Here is a 27902-nt window from a genome sequence, read left to right as displayed (position 1 = left end):
AAAGCAGAGAAAAGACTTAACTTCTGCATCTCAATTGTCACCTGAGTTTCAATTGATGTAGCAGCTCATGTCCCTCTCAAGTAGATATCAAGAAATTATCCATGTCAAGTTCAGTAGGAAGTGAGTATCCTTAAATCATCTGTTCCTGAATAAGGAATGAGATTAGATTTTTTTTAAATAACAGCTAGTCAAACACAGGGCACACAGTATGTGTTTAATAAGTACCTGCTGACTGAGAAGACACATGGTACAGTAGGTTAGAGCATCAGCTTGAAGTCAGCCTGCCTGGCTTTAAAATTTTGTCCTGATCACCAGCTGTCTTACCAGCTGTTCCAGAATCCTTGTCTATAAAATGGGCATGATGAAAATAATAGTGCCTACCTCACAGGACTGCTGTGAGGATTAAATGACTTAATACAGTGGCTTTTCAAGTAGGGTCCCCAGGCCAGTAGTATCAGCATCAGCATTACTTGAGAACATGTCAGAAATGCAAATTCTTAGGACCCACCCCAGGCCATGGAATTCCAGTGCATACTTAAGCAAGAGGAACAGACTAAATAATTTTAGGCATATTGCTTTCCTCTGGGATTTTATGGTCATCTCTAAGGGAGAGGTGGTAGACTGCCTCTCACTTGAACAGAAGAAGGGGACAAAGGTAGAAGGGAAGAGAGGTATTTTATCTTACTAGTGGAAATCATCCATGCACACCTACACACAGTACAGCTTACAAGAGTGAGCTCTTACGTAAAATTAGATCATACAGTATAAAAAGCGAAAGGGTCACACTGGAAATGCAAAACTCAGTAAAGAAAATGTATCTCAGTTGTGCTTGCTATTAGATTCAGGATTATTTTCAAAAAGGAAATCCCATGAAGAGTCTAGTTGTGGTCCTCTCACTAAAATATTATAAAGAGTTTAATTTTATCTCACAATTGCTAAGCACATTGTGGCCATTCACTACTTTTATTTGCATTCACTACTTTTTTTTTTTTTTCTTTTTGAGACAGAGTTTTACTCTGTCTCCCAAGCTGGAGTGCAGTGGCTCCATCTCAGCTCACTGCAACTCCGCCTCCCAGGTTCAAGCGATTCTCCTGCCTCAGCCTCCTGAGTAGCTGGGATTACAGTTGTGCGCCACCATGCCCGGCTAATTTTTGTATTTTTAGTAGAGATGGGTTTTCACCATGTTGGCCAGGCTAGTCTCAAACTCCTGACCTCAAATGACCCACCCGCCTTGGCCTCCCAAACTGCTAGGATTACAGGCGTGAGCCACTGCGCCCGGCCCACCATTTACCACTTTTTTATTGTACTGTTGAATATCACTTCAAACATTAAATTCATATTATAAAAATCATGAATCTTTACCAGTAATACAATTTAAGAAAAATAAAAACTAAGTTGCTGAAGCAAAATACCTTATGTTTAAAAGGAAGACCCCAGGCAACAACGATTCTCTAACTCTGAAGGGATGCTGTTTAAAATGTACGTTTCTGGGCTCCTTTCCTCAGAGATTCTAATTCGTAGGTCTGGAATAATGCCAGGGAATCTGAAATTTTAAAAGTCTTTTCCCCTCCACTCCGATCCCACACCAAGTCATTCAGAAGCAGTGGCTGATAGATTACAATATGCTAAAAGTTTTTGTCTTTAAATAACTTTTAATGAGTAAGATCTTCTGATTAGACAAAGTTTTCAGAGCTGAGAGCTAATCTTTTATACATAGGAAAGGTTTAAACTGTCTTTGATAGAAAGCTTCCTAAAATGTATTCCACATTTCTCTATCATCTAACACTTAACGTGTAGGATATAATTTACTCTTGATGACTGAGGTTGGTTTATTATTGTTATGATTGATATGTGCTATAGTTGCAGGGAGCATTCAACACAGAGTTGGCTGAAACACAGATCCCTAAAATGGCTCTACAACTCTAAAAAGTTCTGAATGTCAGGTTTAGCTTTTGAGTCATTTCCCCCGCTGTCAAGGTGGCAAATATATAGCCCAAGAAGGTGGCTTTTGAGTCATTTCCCGCAAGGTCAAGGTGGCAAATGTGCAGCCTCAGAACCTCAAGGATAATGCAACAGAGCTGCAAAATGAATTGTTGCTCCAAAGATGGAAGCAGCCTTTGTAAAACTGCCTTAGTGACAGTTAACTTGTCAACATCATACAATTTTTGTCAACATCATGCAAAAACCTATGGTGCTCAGCAGTATAGCACACTCTATACCGTAACCAACCCTCTTACTGAAGAAAAGACATAGTGGATAAATTGCACTTCCAAAAGTTCTTTTGAATACCTCAGTGAACTGGCAACAACGTAAGGAACCTGTTATAGATTGAATTGTATACCCCCCACATTCATATGTTGAAATCTTGATTCCCCCAAATCTCAGAAAGTGTCCTTGTTTGGAAATATGGTCATTGCATATGTAATTAGTTTAGATGAGATCATTCTGGAATAGGATAAGCCCCCAATCCAATATGACTAGTGTCCTTATAAAAGAGGAAAATGTGCTGGCTGGGCACAGTGGCTCATGCCTGTAATCCCAGTATCTTGGGAGGCCAAGGTGGGCAAATCACCTGAGGTCAGGAGTTCAAGACTAGCCTGGCCAACATGGTGAAACCCCGTCTCTACTAAAAATACAAAAATTAGCCGAGCATGGTGGCATGTGCCTGTAATCCCAGCTGCTTGGGAGGCTGAGGCAGGAGAATCACTTGAACCTGGGAGGTGGAGGTTGCAGTGAGCTGAGATCATGTCATTACACTCCAGCCTGGGTTACAAGATCGAAACTCTATCTCAAAAAAAAAAAAAAAAGAAAAAGAGGAATATGTGGACACAGACACATACACAGGGAAAACGCCATGGGAAGGTGAAGGCACGGATCAGAGTGATGCTTATATAAGCCAAGGAGAGAACCTGAAACAGGTCCTTTTCTCATTGCCCTCAGAAGGAACCAACCCTGCCATGATCTTGATTTTGAACTTTGAGACAATACATTTCTGGTGTTTAAGTCACTAAGTTTGAGGTGTTTTGTTACAACAGCCCTAGCAAACTAATACAAAACCCAAAAACATAAGGCAAGTCTTGAAGCTAGTTTTCACTTTGAAGATACTGATAGAACCTAGTGACCTTAAGCTACCTTTTTCTAGCCTCCCAGGATGCTGAATACCAGAATCAAAGAACCAATGCATATAATGTGCCAAATTAAATTGCAGAAACCACCCACATACACATGGTCTTAGCCCATTCTAGGAAAATTGTCTGTCTCAAACCTAGGCATTGAGTGAAAGAGATAAATATTTCTCTTGAGAAATCATAATCAGAAGCATGTCCCCACAATCTTTATGGCCTAAATGCACATTAGCTACATGGTCCAAATATCTGGTAGTGCCCTCAAGCATCTAGTAAGAGGAAACACAAATCCTCTCAGGAACTCACCTTCAACTGGCTTCGGTGAAATATGAGCTCATCATCAAAAAAATCACAAAATAAGCAAGTTAATAAGGTACTATGAGTAAAAGCCAGCAAAAATAACAGCAGAATACAACCCACAAAGATCTTGGATATTAAAATGAGCAAACACAGAATATAAAATGTATTGTTTGACATGTTTAAAAATATTTTTAAAAATTGGAAACATAAGTAAAAAGAGATTATTTTAAATGACCAGATTAGAAAAAGAATGAAAATAATTAATAGAAATGAAAAATTAAAAAATTAAAATTTAAACTCAGTAGATAAGCTTAGTAATGGATTAAATACAGATGAAGAAAGAAGTAGATAACTGAATGACAGAGCACAGAAACTGTTCAGGGAGAAAAAAAGAGAGAAAAAAGATAGAAAATATAAAATTAAAAGTTAAGAAGTAGGCTGGGCATGAAGGCTCATGCCTGTAATGCCAGCATTTTGGGAGACTGAGGCAGGTAGATCACTTGAGGTTAGGAGTTCGAGACCAGCCTGACCAACATGGTGAAACCCTGTCTCTACTAAAAATACAAAAAATTAGCTGGGCCTGGTGGTACACACCTGTAATCCGAGCAACTTGGGAGGCTGAGACAGGAGAATCGCTTGAACCCAGGAGGTGGAGGTTGCAGTGAGCCAAGATCATGCTATTGCACTCCAGCTTGGGCAACAAGAGCGAAACTCTGTATCAAATTTAAAAAAAAAAAAGGTTAAGAGGTGAGGAAGATAGACTATCTAATGTACATGTAATCAGATTTCCGAAAAGAGACAGAGAATAGAGGAAAAGAAGAAATAATGGCTGAGAATTTTCCAAAGTTGATTAAACAATAACCCACAGATTCAGGAAGACCAACAAATTTCAAGCAGTATAAATAAATAGGAAATCTGTAGCTAAGACACATTCTTGTGAAACTGCAGAAAACCAAAGACAAAAAAAGATGTTTTTAGAAAAAAATAGGACAGAAAGCAATCAAATTACCTTGAAAGGAACAAGAATTAGGCTGATAGTATATTTCTCAACTTCAGTAATGGAAGCCAGAAGATCATGAAACAAAATATTCAATGTAGTGACAGGAAAATAACTGCTGCACCAAAATTTCATATGCAGTGAAAGTATCTTTTAAGAATACGAATGAGATAAAGACATTTTCTCATGAGAGAATGAGATAAACAAAAACTGAGAAAAAGATTAGAAACATCTTTTGAACAAACTTAAAGAAAATTCTACAAGATGTACTTCAGGCAAAAGGAAAATGTTTCCAGATGGACAGTCTGAGAAGCAAGAAAAAATTATGAGCAAAGAAAGCGGTGAAGGAGATCAGAACATGCCATCTCAGAATATACTGTATTGGCATATTGATTATTTTGAGCCAAAGGCAATTGAGAAACAACAGATGCAAGAAGAGCTCCCCATCCTTGTCCTTTTTGCTTAAAAGCAAGGCATAAATTTTCCATGAGAAAAATGCCCTCCTGGTACCAGGAAGAAGAGAATATTCTTATCACCAGAGTTAAGGAGTCAATGCCAAGATGAATCTGCACAAATATACCTTAGTAAAATAACCCTTATCTTCCACTAGATTGCCCAGAGTTCCCATTTTCCCACAATTTTGCACTTTTAGGAACTCAAATCTCTTTCCTTTGTTGAGCCACTTCTCCACAATTTATTACTTTTGTTAAAATGGTATATAAGCCCCCAAGTCTAACTGCTTCTTTGGGAATTTTCTCTTTGTTTTCTGTGAAGCCCTTTTTGCCACGTAAATAATGACATTAAATAAAATGTATATGCTTTCCTCCTGTTAATCTGTCTCTTATCAGCTTAATTCACCAATTCCAGCAGAACCTAAGAGAGTATAGTAAAAGTTTTTCCTCCTCTACAGTGGTAAAAATGCAGTAAATATTAAAACTTTATAGAACAGCAATAATAATATATTGATTGGTTAAAAATTGAAAAATGTAATTAAAATTTAAGTCCACAACAACCTATAAGTGGAGAGGGGTGTTAAAGGAGCTAAATCATTCTAAGTTATCTGTATTTTTTGAGAGAAAGTTAAGGATGTTGATTAATCTTTGGCTTTGATAAGTTCTGCAAGTTAAAATTTCTAGGATACCCACTAACAAAATAAAAATAGAATATACAAAATAAAAATAGAATATAAAATACATTGTGCTTATTATTATTGCTAATAATAAAGTTTTAATAATAATTAATCCAGAAGTCAAGAAAGTAGAAGAAAGGAAACAGAAAAGGTGGGATATGTAGAAAACACAAAGTAAGATAGTAAATTTACAAACAAAAATATGAGTAATTATAATACATGTAAAAAAACTAAATGCTCATTTAACAATGATGATATATCCTTTAAATGATGTATATGTATCATTTAAGTGATAAACATCTCTTAAATGATACACATCATTTAAAGACTGTCAGATGTTTTTAAACTTTAAGGCAAATAGCATTAATAGCGATAAAATGTGCCATTTCATAATGATAAAAATTAAATTCACTAGGAAGATATAATTCTAAGCATGAATATATCTAGTAACATTACATATATATGTGTATGTATATGTGTGTTTATACATACACACATATATGTGTGTAGATGTGTATATATACATATATAACTCAAAACATATAATTCAACAATAGAAACGCAAACAGTAAAATCAGTCAATCATCACAGTGGCAGATTTGAATGTACTTCTCTCAATAACTGATAAATTTAGCATAGCAAAAAATCCACAGAGGAGGTCTACAGAAAATAAATAAATAAATAAAAATAAAAGTAAGGATATAGATTTGAATGACACAATTAACACACCTAAGCTAATGGACATATAAGGCTATAGAATATATATTGTTTTCAAGGGCCTATGAGCTTTTATAAAAATTGACCATATACAGGGACGTAAAGCAAGGTGTAGCAAATTTTAAAGGATGATATCATACAAATCAGATTTTCTGTCCACAGTGCAATTAAGCTAGAAATCAATAATTGACAAAGAGTATATATTTGGAAATTAAGAAACACAATTCTAAGTAACTCGTAAGTTAAAAATAATAATAATAGAAATCAGAAAATATTTAAATCCAAATGATCCTGCATAAACAAACTTGTGAGATTCAGCTAATGTAGAGAGAAATTTATAGCATTTAAATGCTTGTATTAGAGCAGAAAAATGGCCGATGATTAATGAGTATATTAGCTTTCTAGTGCTGTAAAACAAATGACCCCTCAAGTTAGTGGCTTGAAACAACAAATATTTATTATCTCTCATAGTTTTTATGGGTCAGGAATTCAAAAATAGCTTGGCTGGATAGTTCTGGCTTGAGGTCTCTCATGAAGTTGCAGTCACATGTTGACCAAAGCTGCAATCGTTTGAAGGTTTGACAGAATAGAAGCATCCACTTCCAAGGAAGTTTACTCACGTGGTTGTCTTCTCTACATGGGCCTCTCCAGAGGGACGCTCATGTATTCTCACGTGACGACTAGGTTCTCCCAAATAAGTGATCCAAGAGAAAGTCAGGCAGAAATGATTCTTTTTGATGACCTATTCTTGAAAGTCACATACCATCACTTCTGCCACATGCTGTTCATAAGAAGTCACTATGTCTGGCCAACATTCAAGTGGAGGAAAATTTGACTTCATTTTTTGAAGGAAAGAATGTTAAAGAATTTGCAAGGGCTTTAAAATCATCACAATGAGCTAAGCATCTACCTGGAGAGATGAGAAAACAAAGCCAGCGAAATAAAGCCCAAGAAAATAGAAGAAAGACAATTTTTAAAACATCAGAAATTAACATAATAGAAAACAAATATACAATAATCTCCCCAGTCCAAATCTGTGTTTTTTTAAGAAGTTGATAAGGCCGGGCACAGTGGCTCATGCCTGTAATCCGAGCACTTTGGGAGGCCGTGGCGGGTGGATCACCTGAGGTCGGGAGTTTGAGACCAGCCTGACCAACATGGAGAAACCTTGTCTCTACTAAAAATACAAAATTAGCCAGGCATGGTGGTGCATGCCTGTTATCCCAGCTACTCGGGAGGCTGAGGCAGGAGAATCGCTTGAACCTGGGAGGCAGAAGTTGCAGTGAGCCAAGACTGCGCCATTGCATTCCAGCTTGGGTAAGAAGAGTGAAACTTCATCTCCAAAAAAAAAAAAAAAAAAAAAAAGAAGAAGTTGATAAAATTGATCAAGCAAACAAGAGTGGAGGCGAGGCACAAGCAAACAAGAAAGAGGAAACAGCTACAGGCACTACAGAGAATAAAGGGGGCATCATGAATATATTCTTAAAAAGTAAGAGGATATTATGCCACCAAACTTTAAAACATAAACAGAATGGACAACTTTCTAGAAAAGTGTAACCTACTAAAACTGAGTTAAGAAATGCAAAAACTGGGGCCGGGCACTGTCGCTAATGCCTGTAATCCCAGCACTGTGGGAGGCCGAGGCGGGAGGATCACTTGAGGTCAGGAGTTTGAGACCAGCCCAGCCAACATGGTGAAACTATGTCTCTACTAAAAATGCAAAAAAATTAGCCAGGTGTGGTGGTGTGTGCTTGTAATCCCAGCTACTCTAGAGGTTGAGGCAGGAGAATCGCTTGAGCCAGGGAGGCAGAGATTGCAGTGCAGCCAGATAGCACTACTGCACTCCAGCCGAGACTCCATCTCAAAAAAAAAAAGAAATGGAAAAACTGAACAATCCTATAACATTTTTAAAATTTAACTTAGTAGTTTAAGATCTTCTCACAAAGAGAACACCTAAGATGATTTTACAGGCACACTCTACCAAATATTAAAACACGCAAATAATTCCAGTTTTACACAAACTATTTCAGATTACAGCAAAGGAAAAGAAAAGATGCATCATTTTATGAAGCAAAAATAACCTTGGTGCAAAAATCTGAAAATGCCACGAAAAATAGGAAAATTACATGCCAAATACACTCATTAACACAGATGTGAACATTCCCTTAGATATTAGCAAACCAAATCAAAACTAAATACCTATAAACTAGCAACAAACAATAAGTGTTCACAGCAGCACTGTTAATAATAAATAGTGGAAACAACCCAAATGTCTATCTAAAGTAACACAGATATTAGAAATTATGGTATATTAATATAATAGAATATGTTTAGCTTTGAAAGTCAATAAATTGCAGCTACAAGCAATAACATGGATGAAGCACTGGAATATCATACTGAACAAGAAGAAGTCATGGGAGGAAATGTAGTAAAATTCCATATGGATAAAGTTAAAAACACACAAAATGATTAAGCATACGTGATAAAGCTGTAAAGAAAAGCAAAACATAAAATCTAGTATGGAGCTTTCTCAAAGGAAAAAGAAGGCTATAGGATCAGGGAATGACACATAAGAAATTTCAGAGGTAACGATAATGTTCTTTATACTCTATACATACTTTACAAACATTCTTCTATATCTACTCAATATTTAATTTTAAAAACTCAAAACAACTAATAGAGTAAACAATAGCTTCAAGCATGATTCCCTCCCGTATCACATTCTCTAAGCTTGTTCATGGTATGGGAAGAATGAATGTGGCTCACTGTTCAATAACCACAGATGAGAATTTTATCTACACTCTCCTGGATATTCATATTTAAAAGAAATCCTGGGCTATTTGCCAAATAGAGTCCTTTCATAAAGTTGATTATCTAACCACATATTAAAACAGCCATTGCATTTACTATGTCATTTTAGTAAGTATGTTTCAATTGTAATATATCCTGTCTATAAGTAAAAGAAGAAAAACAAACCCAAAACTTGAAAGCTATTCAGGCTTTGCCACAGTTGATTACAATAATATCAAAAACTGTCCAGTGATTTTGGAATCTACCCAATCTAAATAGCACGAACAAAAACAATTTTTTTTTTTTTTGCTTAAATGAACTTTAACTCTGCTTGCGTAATTTTTTTAAATGATTGTTCCAATTTGTCATCCTGAACTATCATAACCATACAATTTTTAGACCTTCATGCCAAATAACTATTTGGTTCATTGGAACTGAGGGAGATGGGGTGGAAGTCCGTGGTTGCGCTGAAAGAACACCATGTTTGATGGGCCAAAAGAAGTATTCAAATGTAGTTCCTGGCAACACTGCTTTAGACAACAGTGAACCCAGGACTATATAACCCATATACTGCTGGGGAGAAACACTGAATGGCTAATAGAGAGCAGTTCTGTTTATTCTAGTCTGTGATGGAAACCTGTTATTCTAGTTCCAACTCTTAAATTGCTTTGAGAGCTTCAAGTAATTTAAGTAAATCTGTAAGTATAAATAATATAAAGGCATATTTTAGATCTACTATTTTTAAAGTATTCCAACCCATGCCCTCACAAGCAGTGTAATCTTCCTTTACAAATTAGAGTTTTTACTTAAATTGCATGAAATCATACATGGTTTGCATTTTAAACTACACTAAATTAACCAGTAGAGAAGCTATGCTATCAAATATTTTATCTTCAGAGCACTTCTAAACTGAAAGATATAGTCATGGTTAGCCCGTGGACAAAATACCAAGTTAAACTCAGATCATACAATTTATCGAGAAGCCAGATATACTCCAGGTCTCAGGTGATCTTAAGTGAATAGCTCTGGATTTGCTTCACTCTGGATCATGAAAACATATCATGCAAAGAATAGATTGATTTAATAGCAGCATGTTTAAAATGCCCAAGAGATGAGTCTTTTAGAAAGTAACACTGAGAAGACAACATGATATGTACAACTCAAACAGATGTCAAAGGCCAGGTGTTGGGACAACTGGTTCTCAGCCACTAACTAGCTGTGACCTATTTGAGCCTTATCATAATTAAACCCTGAGGGACTGGAATAGGCGACCATGTAAGTCCCTCCCAAATTTAGAGTTTCATGGACCAGGGGTGAGGGGAAGTTGGGGAGGGAAGGGAATGACTACTTCCCAGGTAAAAACCACATACTCACAAGGAGACAGAGAGAAATATTTCTAATTGTAGAGTATTAACTATGTGAGGGAAAGAGCACAGGCTAAACTCCAGAAGAGAACATAGCTCAAGCAAAGAGAACACTTTTAAAGAATTTTGCTTGGGATACTCCTAGGAAAACTGGAAATTAATATCTACTTATCTATTAACAGTAACTAGCAAGCGTTTTGCTTGAAGTGCATAGAGGGTTTTATGTATGCATTTCAACACATGTATACTATAGAATATTTTTATAAGTAAAAGTATTCAGAGATATGTTCAACAATTGTATTCTTACTTATCTATCTCTAAACATTACTAGTTTGTACTAAAGTGCCCAAGGGAGCCTGAGTAAAAGTTAGAATTTTCCAACTCATAGATACATGCATGTCCATGAACATAAGCTTGTGCCACAAAATTCAAAAGTATGTTTTCACATATTACAAACTAAAATTCATTGTATATTTTCAGTTATAATTGATTGATCTCCACACTAGATGCATAGTCTCTCAAGTAATGAACTTGCTTCGTAGGTGACCAAGAAGCAATAAGCTGGGGAAAATAGAGCTGAGATCTGCTGCTGAGTGTTGGACGGCAAGAAGATGATGTTCAAATAAACACACCAAAAAGGATTTGCTCTGTCTGATTTGAATTGTAAGGTCCTTTGTTGTTCTAAATTTCAATTTAATTCCACAACATTTATTGAACACCTAAAACTTGCAAGTATCAAAATCAAATCTAACAAAGGCATGGGATTTCTGGGGTAAGAGCTCAAGGCATGTAATACTGACAGAGTAACCAATTCCAACACATAATCACTGTTATAGCTCCACATTCCACCTGACTCACTCCATACAAGCAATGTTGGATGTTACCATTGTCATAAGTGATTGAACTAGTCCAACTTGAAGCACTGGTTTGCAGAGTGTCTTTACATTGCTGTGGTCTTTTCACCAAAATTCTATGGGCTTTTCTTTGATAATACCTTTTTCAACCCGTGTGCACTCATGCTTCCCAGACAGTCTACTGTCCTCTCTTTCTTAGTGTTCATGACGATGTGAACGCTGGCATCTGTTTAGTGGCAGTCCTGGCTGTCCTTCAAGCTAGCACAGCACTGTTGAACAAAACTTTGCCAGCATTCCACCTCCTTTCCAGAATCACCATTCATCCAGTGATGGCTGTCTTCTAACATCCAGTTCCTCTGTTCCCCCAAATCCTTTAGTCTGAGTACCATGGCTTGATATTGACAAATGCCTTCCCTCACTCTGGTGCAAGCTACTGCCATCTGTTGCCAGCCAAAGCTTTTTAAGTGGCCTCCTGGCCACCCACCATGCTACCCTCTCATCCACTGCCTACATTGCAGCCATTGTGACCTTTCTGAAGTGAATATCTGATGAAATCGCTCATTTACTTCAAATCCTAATGGCTTCCTATTGCTGTTATAATAGAGTCCAAGTTCCTAATATGCATCACAAAGCCCCTTATAGCATGGATCTTGCCCATCTTCCTCTCTCCTCTCTAAGCACCAGTCACACAAAATTCTTCCTGTTCCTTTAATGGTCCATGCTCTATCTTACTTCCTGGCCCTCCCATATCCTATTCCTCCTCCAGGAACACTTTTTCTCCTTCCTGCACATTTACATGCCAAGAAATGATTATCCTGAGCTGGAAGAACAGACTTGCATCAATAATGATCATTATTCCATATCGCATGTGTTCAGCCCTCTGTATTGTCAGGAGCTTTAACTATACCCCATAACTACAATCATATTTTGCAAACTAAAGTTCTGAAGAATAGGATTGCATTTTGGACAACAGGACTGTCTCAGAACATCTTGGCTTTATATAAGTCTCAGTTTGTGGCAGCAGACATTCAGAACCACAGCCTTCCCTGATAAGAGACAAGGGATTACAGTGTGACTCCAAAAGGGACAGAGGACAGCAGCTACTATTCTAGGATCATACTATACAGTGGGCTTGACATTTAGTCCAGTGAGGTGGAGTGGGATGTTTTACTAAGGATTAATCTTGTGAGATTTTCTTATGCCTGCCCAATGAAGAGGTGCCAAAACTAAATAAAAGCAAAACACACGTGAAAGTGCACATGTGAGCATGCACACACACATAATCTTTGAGGCTCCTAAAGGCTGCTCTCTCCTTTGAAGGAGGGAGAAACATAGAGTTCTCTACTGGCCCTTACCTACCTTAGGAGCTAGCCTTACTGTTGGAGAACAGGGCATAATCAGGCCCTTCATCAGGGTTAAATAGGAAACGCCCACCCTATAAGGAAAAGCAGGACAAGGGGTTTCCAGATTCAGAATGAATGAACATGAACATGTAGCCAAATTCAGACCCAACACTTCTGGCGCAAGTGGGCTAGGTTGTGGTGGAATTTGAGTACTAGGTGACATGTCCTGGAACCCCAGGCGAGATCAACATGCCTAGCATCAGCTGCTAGTGTTACAGGAAAGGGGTCCCGATCCAGACCGCAAGAGTGGGTTCTTGGATCTCGTGCAAGAAAGAATTCAGGGCGAGTGCACAGTGCAAAGGGAAAGCAAGTTTATTAAGAAAGTAAAGGAATAAAAGAATGGCTACTCTACAGATAGAGCAGCCCACAGGGCTGCTGGTTGCCCATTTTTATGGTTATTTCTTGATGATATGCTAAACAAGGGGTGGATTATTTACGCCTCTCCTTTTTAGACCATGTAGGGTAACTTCCTGATGTTGCCATGGTATTTGTAAACTGTCATGGCACTGGTGGGAGTGTAGCAGTGAGGATGACCAGAGGTCACTCTCATCGCAATTTTAGTTTTGGTGGGTTTGGGCTGGCTCCCTTACTGCAACCTGTTTTATTAACAAGGTCTTTATGACCTGCATTTTGTGCTGACTTCCTATCTCATCCTGTGACTTAGAATGCCTTAACCATCTGGGAATGCAGCCCAGTAAGTTTCAGCCTCGTTTCCAGCTCCTGTTTAAGATGGAGTTGCTCTGGTTCACACATCTCTGATACTAGAATGCCTAGGACCCGGTTCTCAACAGAGAAGCACGGTGGCCTGAGAGCCGATGAAACAATGGCCACAGCAGGCTGACAGCCCTTCCTCACCTGCATGCGGGTAGAGGATAGCAGGCTCCCAGCAGCTACCTCAGGGTTTCTGGCCCTTATCCCAGCCCTAATTTTAAATGTATTTCTTAACTTTTTGGGTAATTATGGGAAAAAGTGGTTAAGTGGCAGCTTGTGAAAGCCTGTTTCTGGTTTACTCAAAATAATACAATGAGTAACAGGCAGAGACTAGAACAGAAAATGTGACACGATAAAGATGAGTGGTACATCGTGCTGTCAAAAACAGAAAAAGAAGCGAGAAAAGAAAGATCTGCTCCTTGGGCCCATGATAGTCAAGGACTGTTCCCTACAATGTTATCACAGCTTCTGGTTCTGACTGGAGCTACTGGAAGTTATGCCAAATTAAGTCTGCATAAAGCCTCAGCGAGGATAAAACAGTTTCTGGGCACAGGAATGTGACACAGAACCAGGGAAATATGACTAGACCTCATTATCTTGGTGCCTTTGATAACATACTGGAGAGCAGAGTGGGGTTTGAATGGGCTGAAATCTTCCATAAATGGAGTCTAAATGCAGGCTACATAACATCCAAAAACTCCTCAGAGAAATTCCTATTATGTACATGAAAGGGGGAATGCAGTAAGTCCCATTTGGCTGGGCAGGGAGCATTCTGCACTCAGTGAAACTTCACAGTTCCTGTGCTGAGTGCCAACTGCATGTTCCTACTAGACCAAGGCCCTAAACACAGACGGGCAAGTGTAGTGGAAAATGAACTAAATGTTGCAGTCAGTGCTGGGCAATTCTTTGTCTCTAGAACATCAAAACCACAAGGCAAGATTTTAATAAGGGTATCATTTTTTTAAAAAAGTTCCTAACTAGTTATGATCCAGTATGATGATGAATGTTACTCAGAGTTGCTATGGCAAAACAGACTGACCTTATCTTTTTCCGTGAGTCCCCATCAATACACAGCTAAAACCAAGAGTTAGTTGAGATGCATCACTAGTGACTCTCACTCTGTGGGACTGACACTCTCAGGGAAACCTCTGAATTTTAAAATAAGTATACAGTGAAATTAACCATATTAGGAAATAAAGGCACATGGGTGAGGTGACTCAGCTCATATGTCACCTGCTCATAGAGGACTCCCCTGGAGAGCTGAAAGTTCGGCATTCCTTTCTTCACTAGTTAGTAACCTCTCGTTGCTCTTTAACACATTAACTGTGATAACTTTCAAACGATAATTGGTGGGTGTTTATCCATCCTCCCTGTTTGAATTTCAACTCCCAGAGACAGGAACTCTGTATGCTTCATTACTCTGTTCCTAACACCTACATAGAGGCTGGCACAGAGTAAGCCCTCAGTGCTCTTAGACTGGCTGCCTTTCCAAGTGCCAAGAACAGAGTGCAGTTATCTGTAACTGAAGACTTTGTGGAGTCCAGAAAAACCAGCATTCACCTCAGTATATCAAAAACATCACATATTGGAATGAGAAGTCTCTTTTACTATTGACGTCACATTGCTTAAGTCCATGCCTGGAGGCAACGTGGCCTGAAGCAACGCCACCCCAAGGGTGGTTCGCGAACCAGCAGCATCAGCGCCACTTGGCCGTGTGCTAGAAAAGCCAAGTCCAGGCCCCATGGTGTACCCAGTGAGTCAGAATGTCTGGGGGTGAAGCCTAAGAATATGTGTTTTAATTAAGTTATCCTGGTGATTCTTATGAGCCCTAAAGTTTTAAGAACCACTGATTCAGAAACAAATACTAGATTACCACCGACTGTGCCACTGATCTTAACTGAGTAACTGTTATTCAGAAATAAAGGTGAAAATAAAAAGGAAATGTCATAAAGACTAGCATTTGCCAGGGAAAACTGGCACGTTCTTGCTGGCATTTAGATTTTTTTAAATCAGGAAGAAGGAGAGTGAAGTATACGCAAAATGGTCTACATGAATAAACTCGGGGCAGTCAGAATGCACCCCCCTGCCCAACTTGCAGCCAGATAACTGCCCCATGTTCTGCTTCCCCGGGGCATCCCGGACCTGCCTGAAAACCAGCAAGCAGGCGAGGCTCCTTGTGCACAGAACTGTCCCTTTACCTGTTTCCCTCTCCTTCCCTGGGGCAGCACCACCTGTGGCTTTTTTTTTTTTTTTTTTTTGAGACGGAGTCTCACACTGTCATCTGGGCTGGAGTGCAGTGGCATGATCTCAGCTCTCACCACAGCCTCTGCCTCCCGGATTCAAGCAATTCTCCTGCCTCAGCCTCCCAAGTAGCTGGAATTACAGGTGCCCACCACCATGTCCAGCTAAATTTTTTTGTATTTTTAGTAGAGATGGGATTTCACCATATTGGTCAGGCTGGTCTCGAACTCCTGACCTCGTGATTCGCTGGCCTCGGCTTCCCAAAGTGCTGGGATTACAGGAGTGAGCCACCACACTTAGCCCATCTGTGGCTCTTTCTAAGAATTGCTGCAACAGATGACGGACCAGGACAACTCAGTGAGGGCTGCCCCACTTCCTGCCCCGGGGACGAGAGGGAAGCCACGCCATACCATGATTGAGATGCCTGACGCAGTCACTCAGGAGGACACTAAACCTCTTCTGGTCAGCAGCCTCGTGGAAGCAGAAGTAGCCGTGTCTGAGGAAGGGCTGCCACAGGTACACTGGGAATTCCTTGGGCAGGACCACGAAGGGCTGAGCATTCTCCTTCTCACTGGAGGCTAAAGAAATATTGAAAACACAAATACCTTTTAAAACATGTATCTTTTATTTCAAATATGTGTTTCAGGTCATGAGGGTAACTACCTGGGACAGGCCATGAGATGGAAAGTTGGTGAGATATTTTCACAGGATAGGGAAACTGGGAGCACTGGCTCCTCTGGCATCCCTCCACCAGCTTCCTCTGTTCCACTGCTGCTGTCTGCCTGGCCTCCTACCCAACACCACAGGGACAGTGAGGATACCAGGAACACAATTTTTTCTCTTTTTTGAGACTGAGTCTCACTCTGTCACCCAGGCTGGAGTGCAGTGGCACAATCTTTGCTCACTGCAACCTCCACCTCCCAGATTCAAATGATTCTCCTGCCTCAGCCTCCCAAGTAGCTGGGATTACAGGCGCATACCACCACCTCTAGCTAATTTTTGTCTTTTTAGTAGAGACAGGGTTTCACCTTGTTGGCCAGGCTCCTGACCTCAAGTGATCTGCCCGCCTCGGCCTCCTGAGTAGCTGGGATTACAGGCATGAGCCACCGGGCTAGTTTTTTTTGCACTATTTGTAGAGACAGAGTTTTGCCATGTTGCCCAGGCTAATCTCAAAGTCCTGAGCTCAAGCGAACCACCTGACTTGGCCTCCCAAAGTGCTGGGATCACAGGCATGAGCCACCGCACCCAGCCTGGGCACAATCTTTCTCAACTTCCTTATGTCTAAAGACCCACAAACAGAGCTTCCTCTGCCCTCCTGCTCCTCTGCAGGCCACTGACCACCTGTGCACCCCCTCACTCTACTGGCCCTGCAGGCTCCAGCTCCAACAGGGCAGCTGTCTGCCCTGCACTCTCTCCCTCCTCCCTGTCTCGGCCAAACACCACTTGCTGTTTTTATGCCATCAACCTTATTCTCACCTCAGTCTCATTCCTGTCCCCACCAGCTTCTGAAATCCAACTGCTGAAGCCACTTACGTCATCCTGACTGCCAGCCTATGGCTGCTTCTTTTCATCTGACCTGGAATATTTGCTGCTGCTAACAACTCCTTCTTTTGAAAACATTCTCTCCCCATGACTTCCAGGAGTGCCTCTCTCCTGGTTTCCTTCATGCTTTGTAGAATTTTGTTTCTTCTTTATCACCTTTGCCAAATTCTTTATCCTCTGCCAACTCTCTCCATCTCCTCGCTAAGTATCGGTGCCTGCCCTGTTCTGTGCTGGCTTCCCCTCCACTTTCAGTCTGTACCCTCCCAGGGTGTGTTCACCCATTCTGCGACTTTTTATATTGTTCCTACAGTCCATAGAACCCTCTCTTCCTTCCTTTCCATCATGCTTTCCCATAAAAAAATTCTCATTCATCCTTCAAAAGTCAGTTCAAAAGCCACTCCTCTGGGATGCCTTTGCTGGCACATCCCACTGCCACCAGAGACAGAGTTAGGTGCTCCCTGCTCTGTTCTCCCCAAATACTGCAATGACCTGTTTTCATGCCAGCACCCACACTCAGGATGGGGAGGCGGGGGAGGGGAGTGAGATGGATTCCCATGCCGTTCCCCTCCCCAGGGAGCAGAACCACTGCTACCCACTGTGAACACCTAGAGACACAGACTGCATCTTCCATAGCTTTGTATCCTTAGCCCACAGCACAGTCATGGAACAGAGCAGATGTTCAACTTCAGTTTGTTAAGTGAAAAATGCGCAACGTTGGCCTAGGATATTTTTTTAAAGCCCTAGACAATGGGACTTTTACCTCTTCCCTCAAAATCATTCCAAGAAACTCATTTTAAACCCACTACCTAAACTTTCAGAACCCCTACGTAAACTTTACTCCTTTCCATGCATTCCTATTACATGATATTGCACTTGGTTAAATGAGTCCCAACTTTTTCCAGAGTCACAGAGAACAAGCAGAAGAAAACATTAGTTCTGTGCTTCCTGCATATGTATTAGGCACCAATCTCAGGGAAAGGTAATGAAGAGGGTCTCTCTAAGAGGCCATTGAAAGCACTGGGAATACAGGGAAATGAATCCTAACCACATGGGAGGCTACAGAACCGCATCAGTTCTGGCAAATTAATAAATCAGGATTGCTCATGCCTGTAATCCCAGCACTTTGGGAGGCCGAGGAGGGTGGATCACGAGGTCAGGAGTTCGAGACCAGCCTGACCAACGTGGTGAAACCCCATCTCTACTAAAAATACAAAAATTAGCCTGGCGTGGTGGTGCACACCTGTAATCCCAGCTACTCAGGAGGCTGAGGCAGGGGAATCACTTGAACCCGGGAGGCAGAGGTTTCAGTGAGCCGAGATCATGCCACTGCACTCCAGCCTGGGTGACAGAGCGAAACTCCATCTCAAAATCAATCAGTCAATCAATCAATCCAGATTGGTTTAAATAAAGAATAAATTCCTGGGGATATATGGGAGCCCTGTTCCAGTGTCCTGGAATCTAAAGGTAACAGAGCAGAATGTACCGCCAGCACAAGCCGTGGCCCATCAGGACCTAGCAGAATGCTCGGAATGAATCAACATGAAAATGAGCAAATGAATGAATGATTGAATGCTATAGAGACAACTGTAGTTGTAACACAATATCTATTTCCCTTTCTAGGGAGAATAAGGCCCCTGATTTTTAGCTGGGCAAGTGACTACATAAAATAAGAGTACATTTCCAGCCTCCTTTGCAGCTTGGTGAGCCCACAGCTACTAAGATCTGTCCAGTAAGATATAAGCTGAAGTGGCATACGAAACTTCCTGGAGGTATCTCTAAAGAAAGTGAATGTACCCTCCTCCTTTCCTTTTCTCCTCCCTATTATCTGGAATGGGAATGCTATGGTAGGAGCTCAGCAGCCACCCTGGACTCTGCCAGTAGGGGCCACAACCTAGAAGTAAAGGGGGAGAAAGTGAGAAAGAGCCTGAGCTTTTGACAAATTTAGTCCACACCAGCCCTGGACTAATATTGAAATATCTTTAGTGAGATAATAAAACTTTGAGTTTTTTATTGTATGCAGTGAACCAGATTCTAACCAGTAAAATGCCAAACAAGTGAATTACTTTAACAAAACACGGGGGCATTTTTTTCTGTATCAACTTAGCTGAACACTCTGTAAAGAATACACTTACTGGCCAGGCGTGGTGGCTTATGCCTATAATCTCGGCACTTTGGGAGGCCAAGGCAGGAGGGTCACTTGAGCTCAGGAGTTGAAGACCAGCTTGGGCAACAGAGTGAGACCATTGTCTCTCCAATTCTTTTTTTGTTTTTTTGTTTGTTTTGTTTTTCTGGGCATAGTGGCATGTAGCTGTGGTCCCAGCTACTCAAGAGGCTGAGGTAGGAGGATTACTTGAGCCCAGGAGGTTGAGGCTACAGTGAGCCATGATCACACCACTGCATTCCAGCCTGGGCAACAGAGTGAGACTCTGCCTCAAAAGAAAAAAAAAAAAAAAAGAAAAAGAAATGCACTTATTCATAAGCCTCTAGTGCTTTTTCTAAGAAATGCACTTATTCATAAGCATCCCATCTTTATTATGCCTTTATTCTTTCCGGTAGAAATAATATCACAGAGTCAAGTCTTCTTGACTGACATGGTTCTATCAAACAATCCTCCTTGCCCTCTCCAAGAATGTCATAATTTTGTACAAGCAACCAAAAGCAACATTGACCCTTTGCATTTAAAAAGCCTCAACAAACCCATGAAATTCATTCCTTTTAGCCTCTAGTTATCTCTCAACCTTTTACAACAATTTTCCAGATGCCATCAGTGAATTTTTTCTGAGTTACAAGAATATCACAACTGATCTACTGTGAATATTCTATTTTAAAAGTCAGAAGGTCACAACACACAATTTTAAAAAGTCATTGAAATGCCCTAATCTGAAGCCTTGGGCCAACTGGGATTAATCACACAGGACTTGTGTTTTTTAGTCCTTTTTGTTCCCTCCAATATGATTCCAGCAATAAATCAATAAACATATTGTCTCTTCTGGCTGATTTCATTGGAAAGTTTTAGAGAGATTTGGATGAGTCAACATGTTGGTATTCCCATTTCTAGCGGCAGCTCCACCGCCAAGGGCATATAAGTAGATGTAAAAGAAAATATAATAGTATGCATAGTGCACATAAAGTGTTATTTTAGCATGAATTACTTAGTAATAATTTGTTAATCTTGGTTTATGGTCCATGTACCAATCCTGTAATTGTGTTATTAAAAACACTATGTTAAGCACTCAGCACCGAAATAACAATTGACAAAATGATTATGTTTTTCTCCATAAATTCTAATGAAATTATTATGTCTGTTAATAAGAACCAGGGCTCTCTTCAAGAACTAAGTAATTACTATGTAGTATGATTTATGCAAAGCCAAATGGAGTTATTACATTATCCACACTTCATGAATCTCTATGAATTACCTTATTTAGTCTATATATTACCCATCATGTCTCCACATGTAAAAAGTGGAATGAATGAGAATCAAAGAAGGGTAGAGCTAGAAAGAACCTTCTAGGTTTTTAAGTTCAAAGCCCTGTTTTTGAGTTGGAGAAACAGAAACCAGAGCTGTTCAGCAGCTGGCTAAGCTAAAGCATTTGGTAAGTGGCACAGCCAGAACTAGATAAAAATCCAATCTCCCAATTATCTTTCCATGGCAGCATCCCAGCTTTATTTATAGATATGCAAATTAATGCAACGCTTTTTTTTTCACAGTAGCTATGAGTTACTGTAACACTTATTAAAAGGCTTTTTTGTCTATTTAGGGTATTTAGTTGCATATCATCCTAAAATTAGAAAAATAGTATTCCCTGACAGGTTCAGGCTTGCTTACTAAAAGATGGGATTGTACATTTCACGGGCTAGGACCTACCTGTTTATTTCTGCTGCCTTGTGGAGTGCTATCAAAGCCTGCAATATATTCCAAAAGCTTCAAGATACCTGGCTGACAGCACATTTTCCATGTGCTAGAAACACAGAGACTGACTGTGTATTGTTGAATGGGATTAGAAATAATGGAAGTGGCAAAATGTTTTCCTAAACTAGAGAAATCACATCTTCCACTTGTCTATGGGACATGAGTGTCTAGCCCAGGGTTTCTCAACCTTGGCACTACTGATACTTTGTGCCAGATAACTCTTCATTGTTAGGGTCTGTCCTGTGCATGGTAGGATGTTTTGTAGCATCCCTGGCCTCTATTCACTAAATGCCATAGCACCCCCCTTCCAATTGTGACAAACAAAAATGTCTCCAGATGCTGCCAAATGTCCCTGGAGGGAAATCCCTCTCCTTCACAGAGAAACACTGCTCCAGCTAAACAAAGAAGCTTAGTCATTTTGCCTTGGAAAAGAATGATCAGCAACTCACCAAGAGGGTCTGGGAAATGCCTGTCAGACAATAGATTATATTCATCTTCTGAGGTTAACACCTTGCCACCGGCTGGAAGAATTCGACATTTAGGAGCAGCTCCTCTCTGATAGGCCTGCGGAAGGAAAGGCATACAGGAATGATATCTTTTTCCCCATTTGATTTTTGAAAAATATCAGGGATATAACAAATAGACAGATTCAGACATTCAGAGATAGCAATCCCCATACTATGTTATTGAGTTATAGTCATTTACTCAAAAAATATGTTTTGAATACCTGCTAATGGCAAGGTAATATTTTAATACTTTCATGTGACGGTCACAACATGGTAAATCAGAGTCCCTAATCTCAGGGAGATTTACCCTAGGTATGTTCTCGAATGTGGAAAACATAATCTCAGTAACCCTGAAAGTCCACACCACATTTGCCATTTCAGATGCTAACAACTAAATCATTCTGATAATAACCACAAAGGTGACGATCACACAAATACTGCACAAAATGCTTGGTGACTGACGTGGGCCACATATGATGACTAATGAGACTGTGGAACACGTAGCTGCAATGACAGTTACCATAGATTTTCATCAAAACATTAAAATGTTGGCATAAAATATGCCATTATTTTGCCCTCAGATGTGAAACTGTTTTGCAGCAAAATGGTTGAGATGGAAGTACAGCACTGTGACATCAGAACACATTCTGGCCAGCAGACAAGAAGCTCTGCTATTTGAGACACAGAAAAGAGGTACAGGGCATTGCTAAAGCGGCTTGCTAAGCACATATGCCCACAAGGACATACAGATAAGATAACATTTAAGTATGTGCATCTGACGGGAGGGCTTAAGTCAAGGCAAAATTCTGAAACTAGTAATCTAAAGGCAAGTTGAGAATTGAAACTAAGAAACTTTGAGACCCAAAATCTAGAATTTACTCTTGGAAATAACTAAATAATGTTGATCTGACCAACATAATCAGAGTAACTATAACACGTTCTGCAGCAATAAGATAGTGAGGAGATCCAAATAAAACAAACTCTCAGATATCTAAAAGGCTTGTCTTCATACTTGTAACAACAACTAATCAACTGCTTAAGCATGTGAGGGAACCAGAATATACCCACTAACACAGAATTCTGGCAGCCTGATCTATTCATCCTAAGAAAGAAAATTGGAGGACTCTTCTGAATAAATGATTAACCCAGGAAGGAGGATCTATACATAACTGAGGGTTCCCCATGAAATAATACCTTAAAGCTCTAAGAACTCCCACAGAGCTACATTATAGTGAAACAATAATATGGAGAGAAGAATCTAAACTTGTATGATATTAAGAAGATTTACAAACAATTTGATTTAGACTAGACTCAAAAGTGAATTATATTATTAGTTATAACAGGCCCCAATATTGGCTTTTCTAAGCATTATACCACTTAATCCTCAAAACAGTACTATGCATTACATGTTATCTCCATTTTTCAAATGGGAAACATGAAGCTCAAAGAGACTGAATAACTTGCCCATGGCCCAGCAGTGAGTAGGTGACACATCCAGGATTCCCATTCATGTCTGTCCAGCCCCAGTGCGTACAAAATAGAAACTGATTATCAAGTGAGAATGTTTTACTTTTCCTGTTTAATTGCCAGCCAAAATTGGCCTCTAAATAAAATAATTAAAATAATAGACAACTTACAGGTACTTAAATGCATAATTCTTAGATATAATTTTATAAGATACTTCCATAAATTTAAAAAAAAGATATTATTAAGACTTCAAGAAATTATGACAAACTGCATGGACTTTAAAAAAATTCCAAGTTTCAAAAAACACTTGGTTATTACCAAATTAAGTCACCGTATCTTAACAATTTGAACAGGTTCAGTTAAAAACGATGAACAAGGAAAAAGCAGTGCAATGTACAAACTGCAAGCTGAGAGAGCAAGCTGAAATAAGTGAAAAGGGGAAAAACACCAACATTTGATTCAAAATGAAACTTCAGTTAGTGTTAAACACAGTGAAAAACTTCAATAAATCCAAGAACAAGATCTAGGGCTGTTTCCTCCCAATGGGTTAGTAGTAATCATACCAACAACTGCTCCACACCCAGCTTTAGCTTTACCACAGGCCCAGCCATATGCTAAATGCTTCAGTACATTCATTCACTTACTCCTCTCAACACCATGGCAAAGAAATCACGCGGATCTCATTTTACACATGAGAAAACTGAGGCTCAAGATTTATGACTTAGGCAAGGGTGCCTATCTAGTAAGTGGTAAAGGTATGAGTCAAAGCCCATAATATGAACCATATTGTGCTACACTGTCCCTCCTCAAGCTCCTCTGAAAGGACGTTGTAATGAGTCATACAAAACATAAGGTGTCTTGTTATTATCATCACTATTTGTAGTGTATTGATACTTCATTGCTGAGCACAAATTAAGTGTTGAATAAAATCCTAATATTGATAAGCAGAGAAAATATTAGCATAATAAATGTTGAAAAGAGTAAGTCCACCCAAGAGAGCACTTGAGCTTTGCCTGGTAGCCTGTGAAATAAGTTTGTAGTATATTTTATTTCTATTTTCCATCAGAAATGGGAAGGAAACAGATTGGTCTGTCAGTCCGAAGCCTCTTCCTAATGGTTTAGCATCAGGAGTAGTCCTCACAGTGCTCTGTGAAGACTATCTTGACTACTCTTTTTTTTTTTTTTTTTTTTTTTTTTTTTTTGAGATGGAGTCTCACTCTGTCACCCAGGCTAGAGTGCATTGGGGTGATCTCAGCTCACTGCAACTTCCACCTCCCGAGTTCAAGTGATTCTCCTGCCTCACCCTCCTGAGTATCTGAGACTACAGGCATGCACCAGCACGCCCAGCTAATTTTTGTATTTTTAGTAGAGATGGGGTTTCACCATGTTGGCCATGCTGATCTCTAACTCCTGACCTCAGGTGATCCACCTGCCTTGGTCTCCCAAAGTGCTGGGATTACAGGCATGAGCTACTGCACCCAGCCATCTTGACTATTCTTGAGCTTAGAGGCCAGAGAGCAGAGTTTTAAATCTGTTACTGTCATTCACTGATAAATAGTAACTCTTCATTTCAAAGGGAGCTTGAGGGTCTATGCAGACTAAAAAATGTGTACAGTATGAGATCTGGGAGGATAGTGGGATCATTTGACCTAACTGTTTAGCTTAATTGAGGCCTGAAGACAAGAAGTCACTTGTCAATGAGTTCATTTCTAGTTAATGGCACAACTTGACCTAACCTTTAGTTTGCCAAATTCACTGCCTGATATTCTTTCCCCTATACCACACTACCTTCCTACATAAGGAAAGAAATGGGAACCAATAACAACTGAAGTCCTCCCAGGTGCTGAATGCTTTACACCCATTATCTCATTTTCTCCACATTTTACAGACAAGGAAAATAGTGAAATAACCAGAAAAAAAGTTAAATGAAAAAAAAATACCTCCGTGGAAATAAAGTATGTGAGGCATTCTGAATTCCTAGGAACCCATGAAAACCCAGGCAGATTCAAATTTAATAACAACCTATGAAATAACTCTTCAGCTACCTGTCATGCACAGGGCTTCAGAGTGGGAAGACAGGGCCATAGAGCAGAGACATCAGGATGGTGGCTGAGAAAGACCTCGAGGCTGAATGATCATAGGAAAGGCTCCTATGCCAAATACTGGTCCTTCTATCTTCATACTCATTTGCAATCACTTGTTCAAAGTCTATCTTGCCACTAGACGGCAAGCACCTGTCTTATCAACTGCTGTATACCCAGAACCTTGTATAACACTTGGTATGCAGTAGGCATTCAATCAGTATCTGTTAGCTGAAATAGATACCTACATGAATGAGTGCTTATTGAATGAATCAATCTCTATTTTTGTTTCAGTACCATGCTGATTTAGTTAGTATAGCCTTGTAGGAAGGAGGGCACACCAATCAACCCAGCCAAACTTTTAAGAATAGTGCAAGAACGAGTAGTAACAAAGAAGTGTCTTACCTCTTTATTCTCATAGCTCTCCACAGCATAATCATTTTTAACTACAACGTATCTCTCCTTCCACTTCTTTATGTCTTCAGAAAATTGTGATAGCTCTGCTTCATACAAAATAGTTCCAGGCGCCAATGGCGGCTTAAAGAAGATGAATACAATTAACTATCACAACAAAAGATAACACACCTTGTTACCACTAAGTTACCCATGGTATTTCAAGGAATAGTTTAGGAAACTATCTTCCACTGAGATCCTGGGGAAACTGTTGCTTCCTCCTCTCCCCCCACAATTTCCCTTTCCTAGTCCACTTGACCCAATGTAAATATTTGTCTTATTGGTATTTTTATGATTTTCATTTCCCTCTATTATGCTATAGGAACAGAAGCATATGGTAGAAGGAATTCTAGTAATAAGGTTATTAGGCCTTGCATACATGTGGCACTCAATAAATGCTTGATAAACTCTATGGGAGAGAGGGAGTGAGGCAGGAAAGTGTAAGTGTGGATATCTACCTGGACACCCTGAACATGTCTCAGGGTTAATCTCCGCAAAGCGGGAGAATTAACAGACCGTTCCCCTATTCATTACACCCGCTGATGCACTCTCTAATTCTCAAGGATTTTCCTAAACCCAAAGCCATGGGGACCCCTCTCCGTGCTACTCAAGGAGATCATGTTTGCTATTTGGTTAAAGAACAAGCAGGTATCAAGCCAGAACACCTGAGTTCTACCTCTTCTACTGAAAAGTTTGAGGATTTCTCATTAACTGTGGTGATACATGTGCTGTGCGGGCATTTCCATTAGATTCCTAGTTACGTCTTCCATTGGGTTAACTGTGTAAGGATAATTCCCATCCTGCTTCATTGTGTAATTTTCATATTACTTCAAAATATACAAGTGGGCCTCTTGCCTTTTACATGTCACTGAATTTACATCTATTTTCCCTTTATTAAAAAATCAGTGCCTTCCGAAACTTACCCCTCTACTTTCAAGTAAAATTTTAAATGAACTATACAGAAAAAAATAGATATGCCAATCTTTTTTAAGAATCATCTAAGGGATGAAACAAATTGCCTTCCAAATTCCAGTGCTTAATGAGGCAAGATAGGAGACAGATAATGCGGCAGTCTCCTATCTTGCCTCATTAAAAGGTAAGAGAGAATCTCTTCTCTTTAAATGAAACTGAAACCATGGTATAAGCTGAACTTCATAGTTCTTACGTGCAGCTTTTCTTAAAACCTGGACCACTTAATCAACTGATAAGTTTGTTAAAAATGGGGCCTCATCATAGACTTACTATATCAGAATCTCTGGGGCTGTGGGCCAGAATGTGCATTTTAACAAGCTCCCTAAATTTTGAGGTCACTGTTTTATGAGGGAAAGCAATCACTTATCCCTATGTACTCATGCTGCTAAATATATTGGTTAAGTTAACTTCTCAGCATTATGTGACTCACTTATCACTTATTCTCTCTTGAAACCCCTTCTTTTTTATTTTTAGTTTTTTAAATTTTATATTCAAGGGGTACGTGTGTTTCTTACATGGGTATTACGTGTAAGGGTGGGGATTGGGCTCCTAGTGTACCCATTACCCAAATCTTGAACATTGTACCCAATAGGTAATTTTTCAACCCTTACTCCCCTCCCACCTTCCCCACTTTTGGAGTCTCCAGAGTCTATTCTCTCCATCTTTATGTCCATGTGTACCCATTATTTAGCTCCTGCTTATAAGTGAAAACATGTGGTATTTGATTTTCTGAGTTAGTTCACTTAGGATAATGGCCTCCAGCTCCATCCATGTTGTTGCAAAGGATATGATTTTGTTCTTTTTTATGACTGTGTAGCATCCTGTGGTGTATATAAACCACATTTTCTTTATCCAATCAACCACTGGTGCACACTTAGGTTGGTTCCATGGCTTTGCTGTTAAAAACAGTGCTGTGATAAACACACGCATACAGGAGTCTTTTTATATAATGATTTATTTTCCTTTGGGTAGATACCCAGTAGTAGGATTGCTGAGTTGAATGATAGTTCTTTTTTAGTTATTTGTGGTGTCTCCATACTATTTTCCCTAGGGGTTGAACTAATATATATTCCCACTAACAGTGTATGAGCGTTTCCTTTTCTCCACATCCACATCATCTGTTATTTTTTGACGTTTTAATGACATCCATTCTTACTGCTGTAAGATGATATCTTGGTGTGGTTTTAATATACATTTCTCTGATGATTGGTGATGTTGAGTATGTTTTCATGTGTTTGTTGTCCGCTTGTATGTCTTCTTTAGAGAAATATCTGTTCATGTCCTTTGCCCAGTTTTTAATGGGGTTGTTTTTTCTTGTTGAGTTTCTTGTAGATTCT

General features: G+C 39.6%; 1 protein-coding gene across 1 annotated transcript in view; it reads right to left on the bottom strand.

Moving 5' to 3' along the window:
- NIBAN1 (niban apoptosis regulator 1) overlaps nt 1-27902 on the bottom strand; it is a 177818-nt gene that overhangs the window by 69576 nt on the left and 80340 nt on the right. Inside the window, exons 3-5 of the mRNA XM_002809695.4 lie at nt 25546-25677; nt 21536-21650; nt 16042-16209 (exon numbers count right to left, since the gene is read on the bottom strand). Of these exons, the coding sequence (XP_002809741.2) occupies nt 16042-16209; nt 21536-21650; nt 25546-25677 (415 nt within the window). The remainder of the gene's footprint in view (nt 1-16041; nt 16210-21535; nt 21651-25545; nt 25678-27902) is intronic.

The sequence above is a fragment of the Pongo abelii genome, chromosome 1 (assembly GCF_028885655.2).
Source record: "Pongo abelii isolate AG06213 chromosome 1, NHGRI_mPonAbe1-v2.0_pri, whole genome shotgun sequence".
Lineage (NCBI taxonomy): Eukaryota > Metazoa > Chordata > Mammalia > Primates > Hominidae > Pongo > Pongo abelii.
The sequence above is the reverse complement of the archived record's forward strand: the minus strand, read 5'-3'. Positions and strand labels throughout refer to the sequence as shown.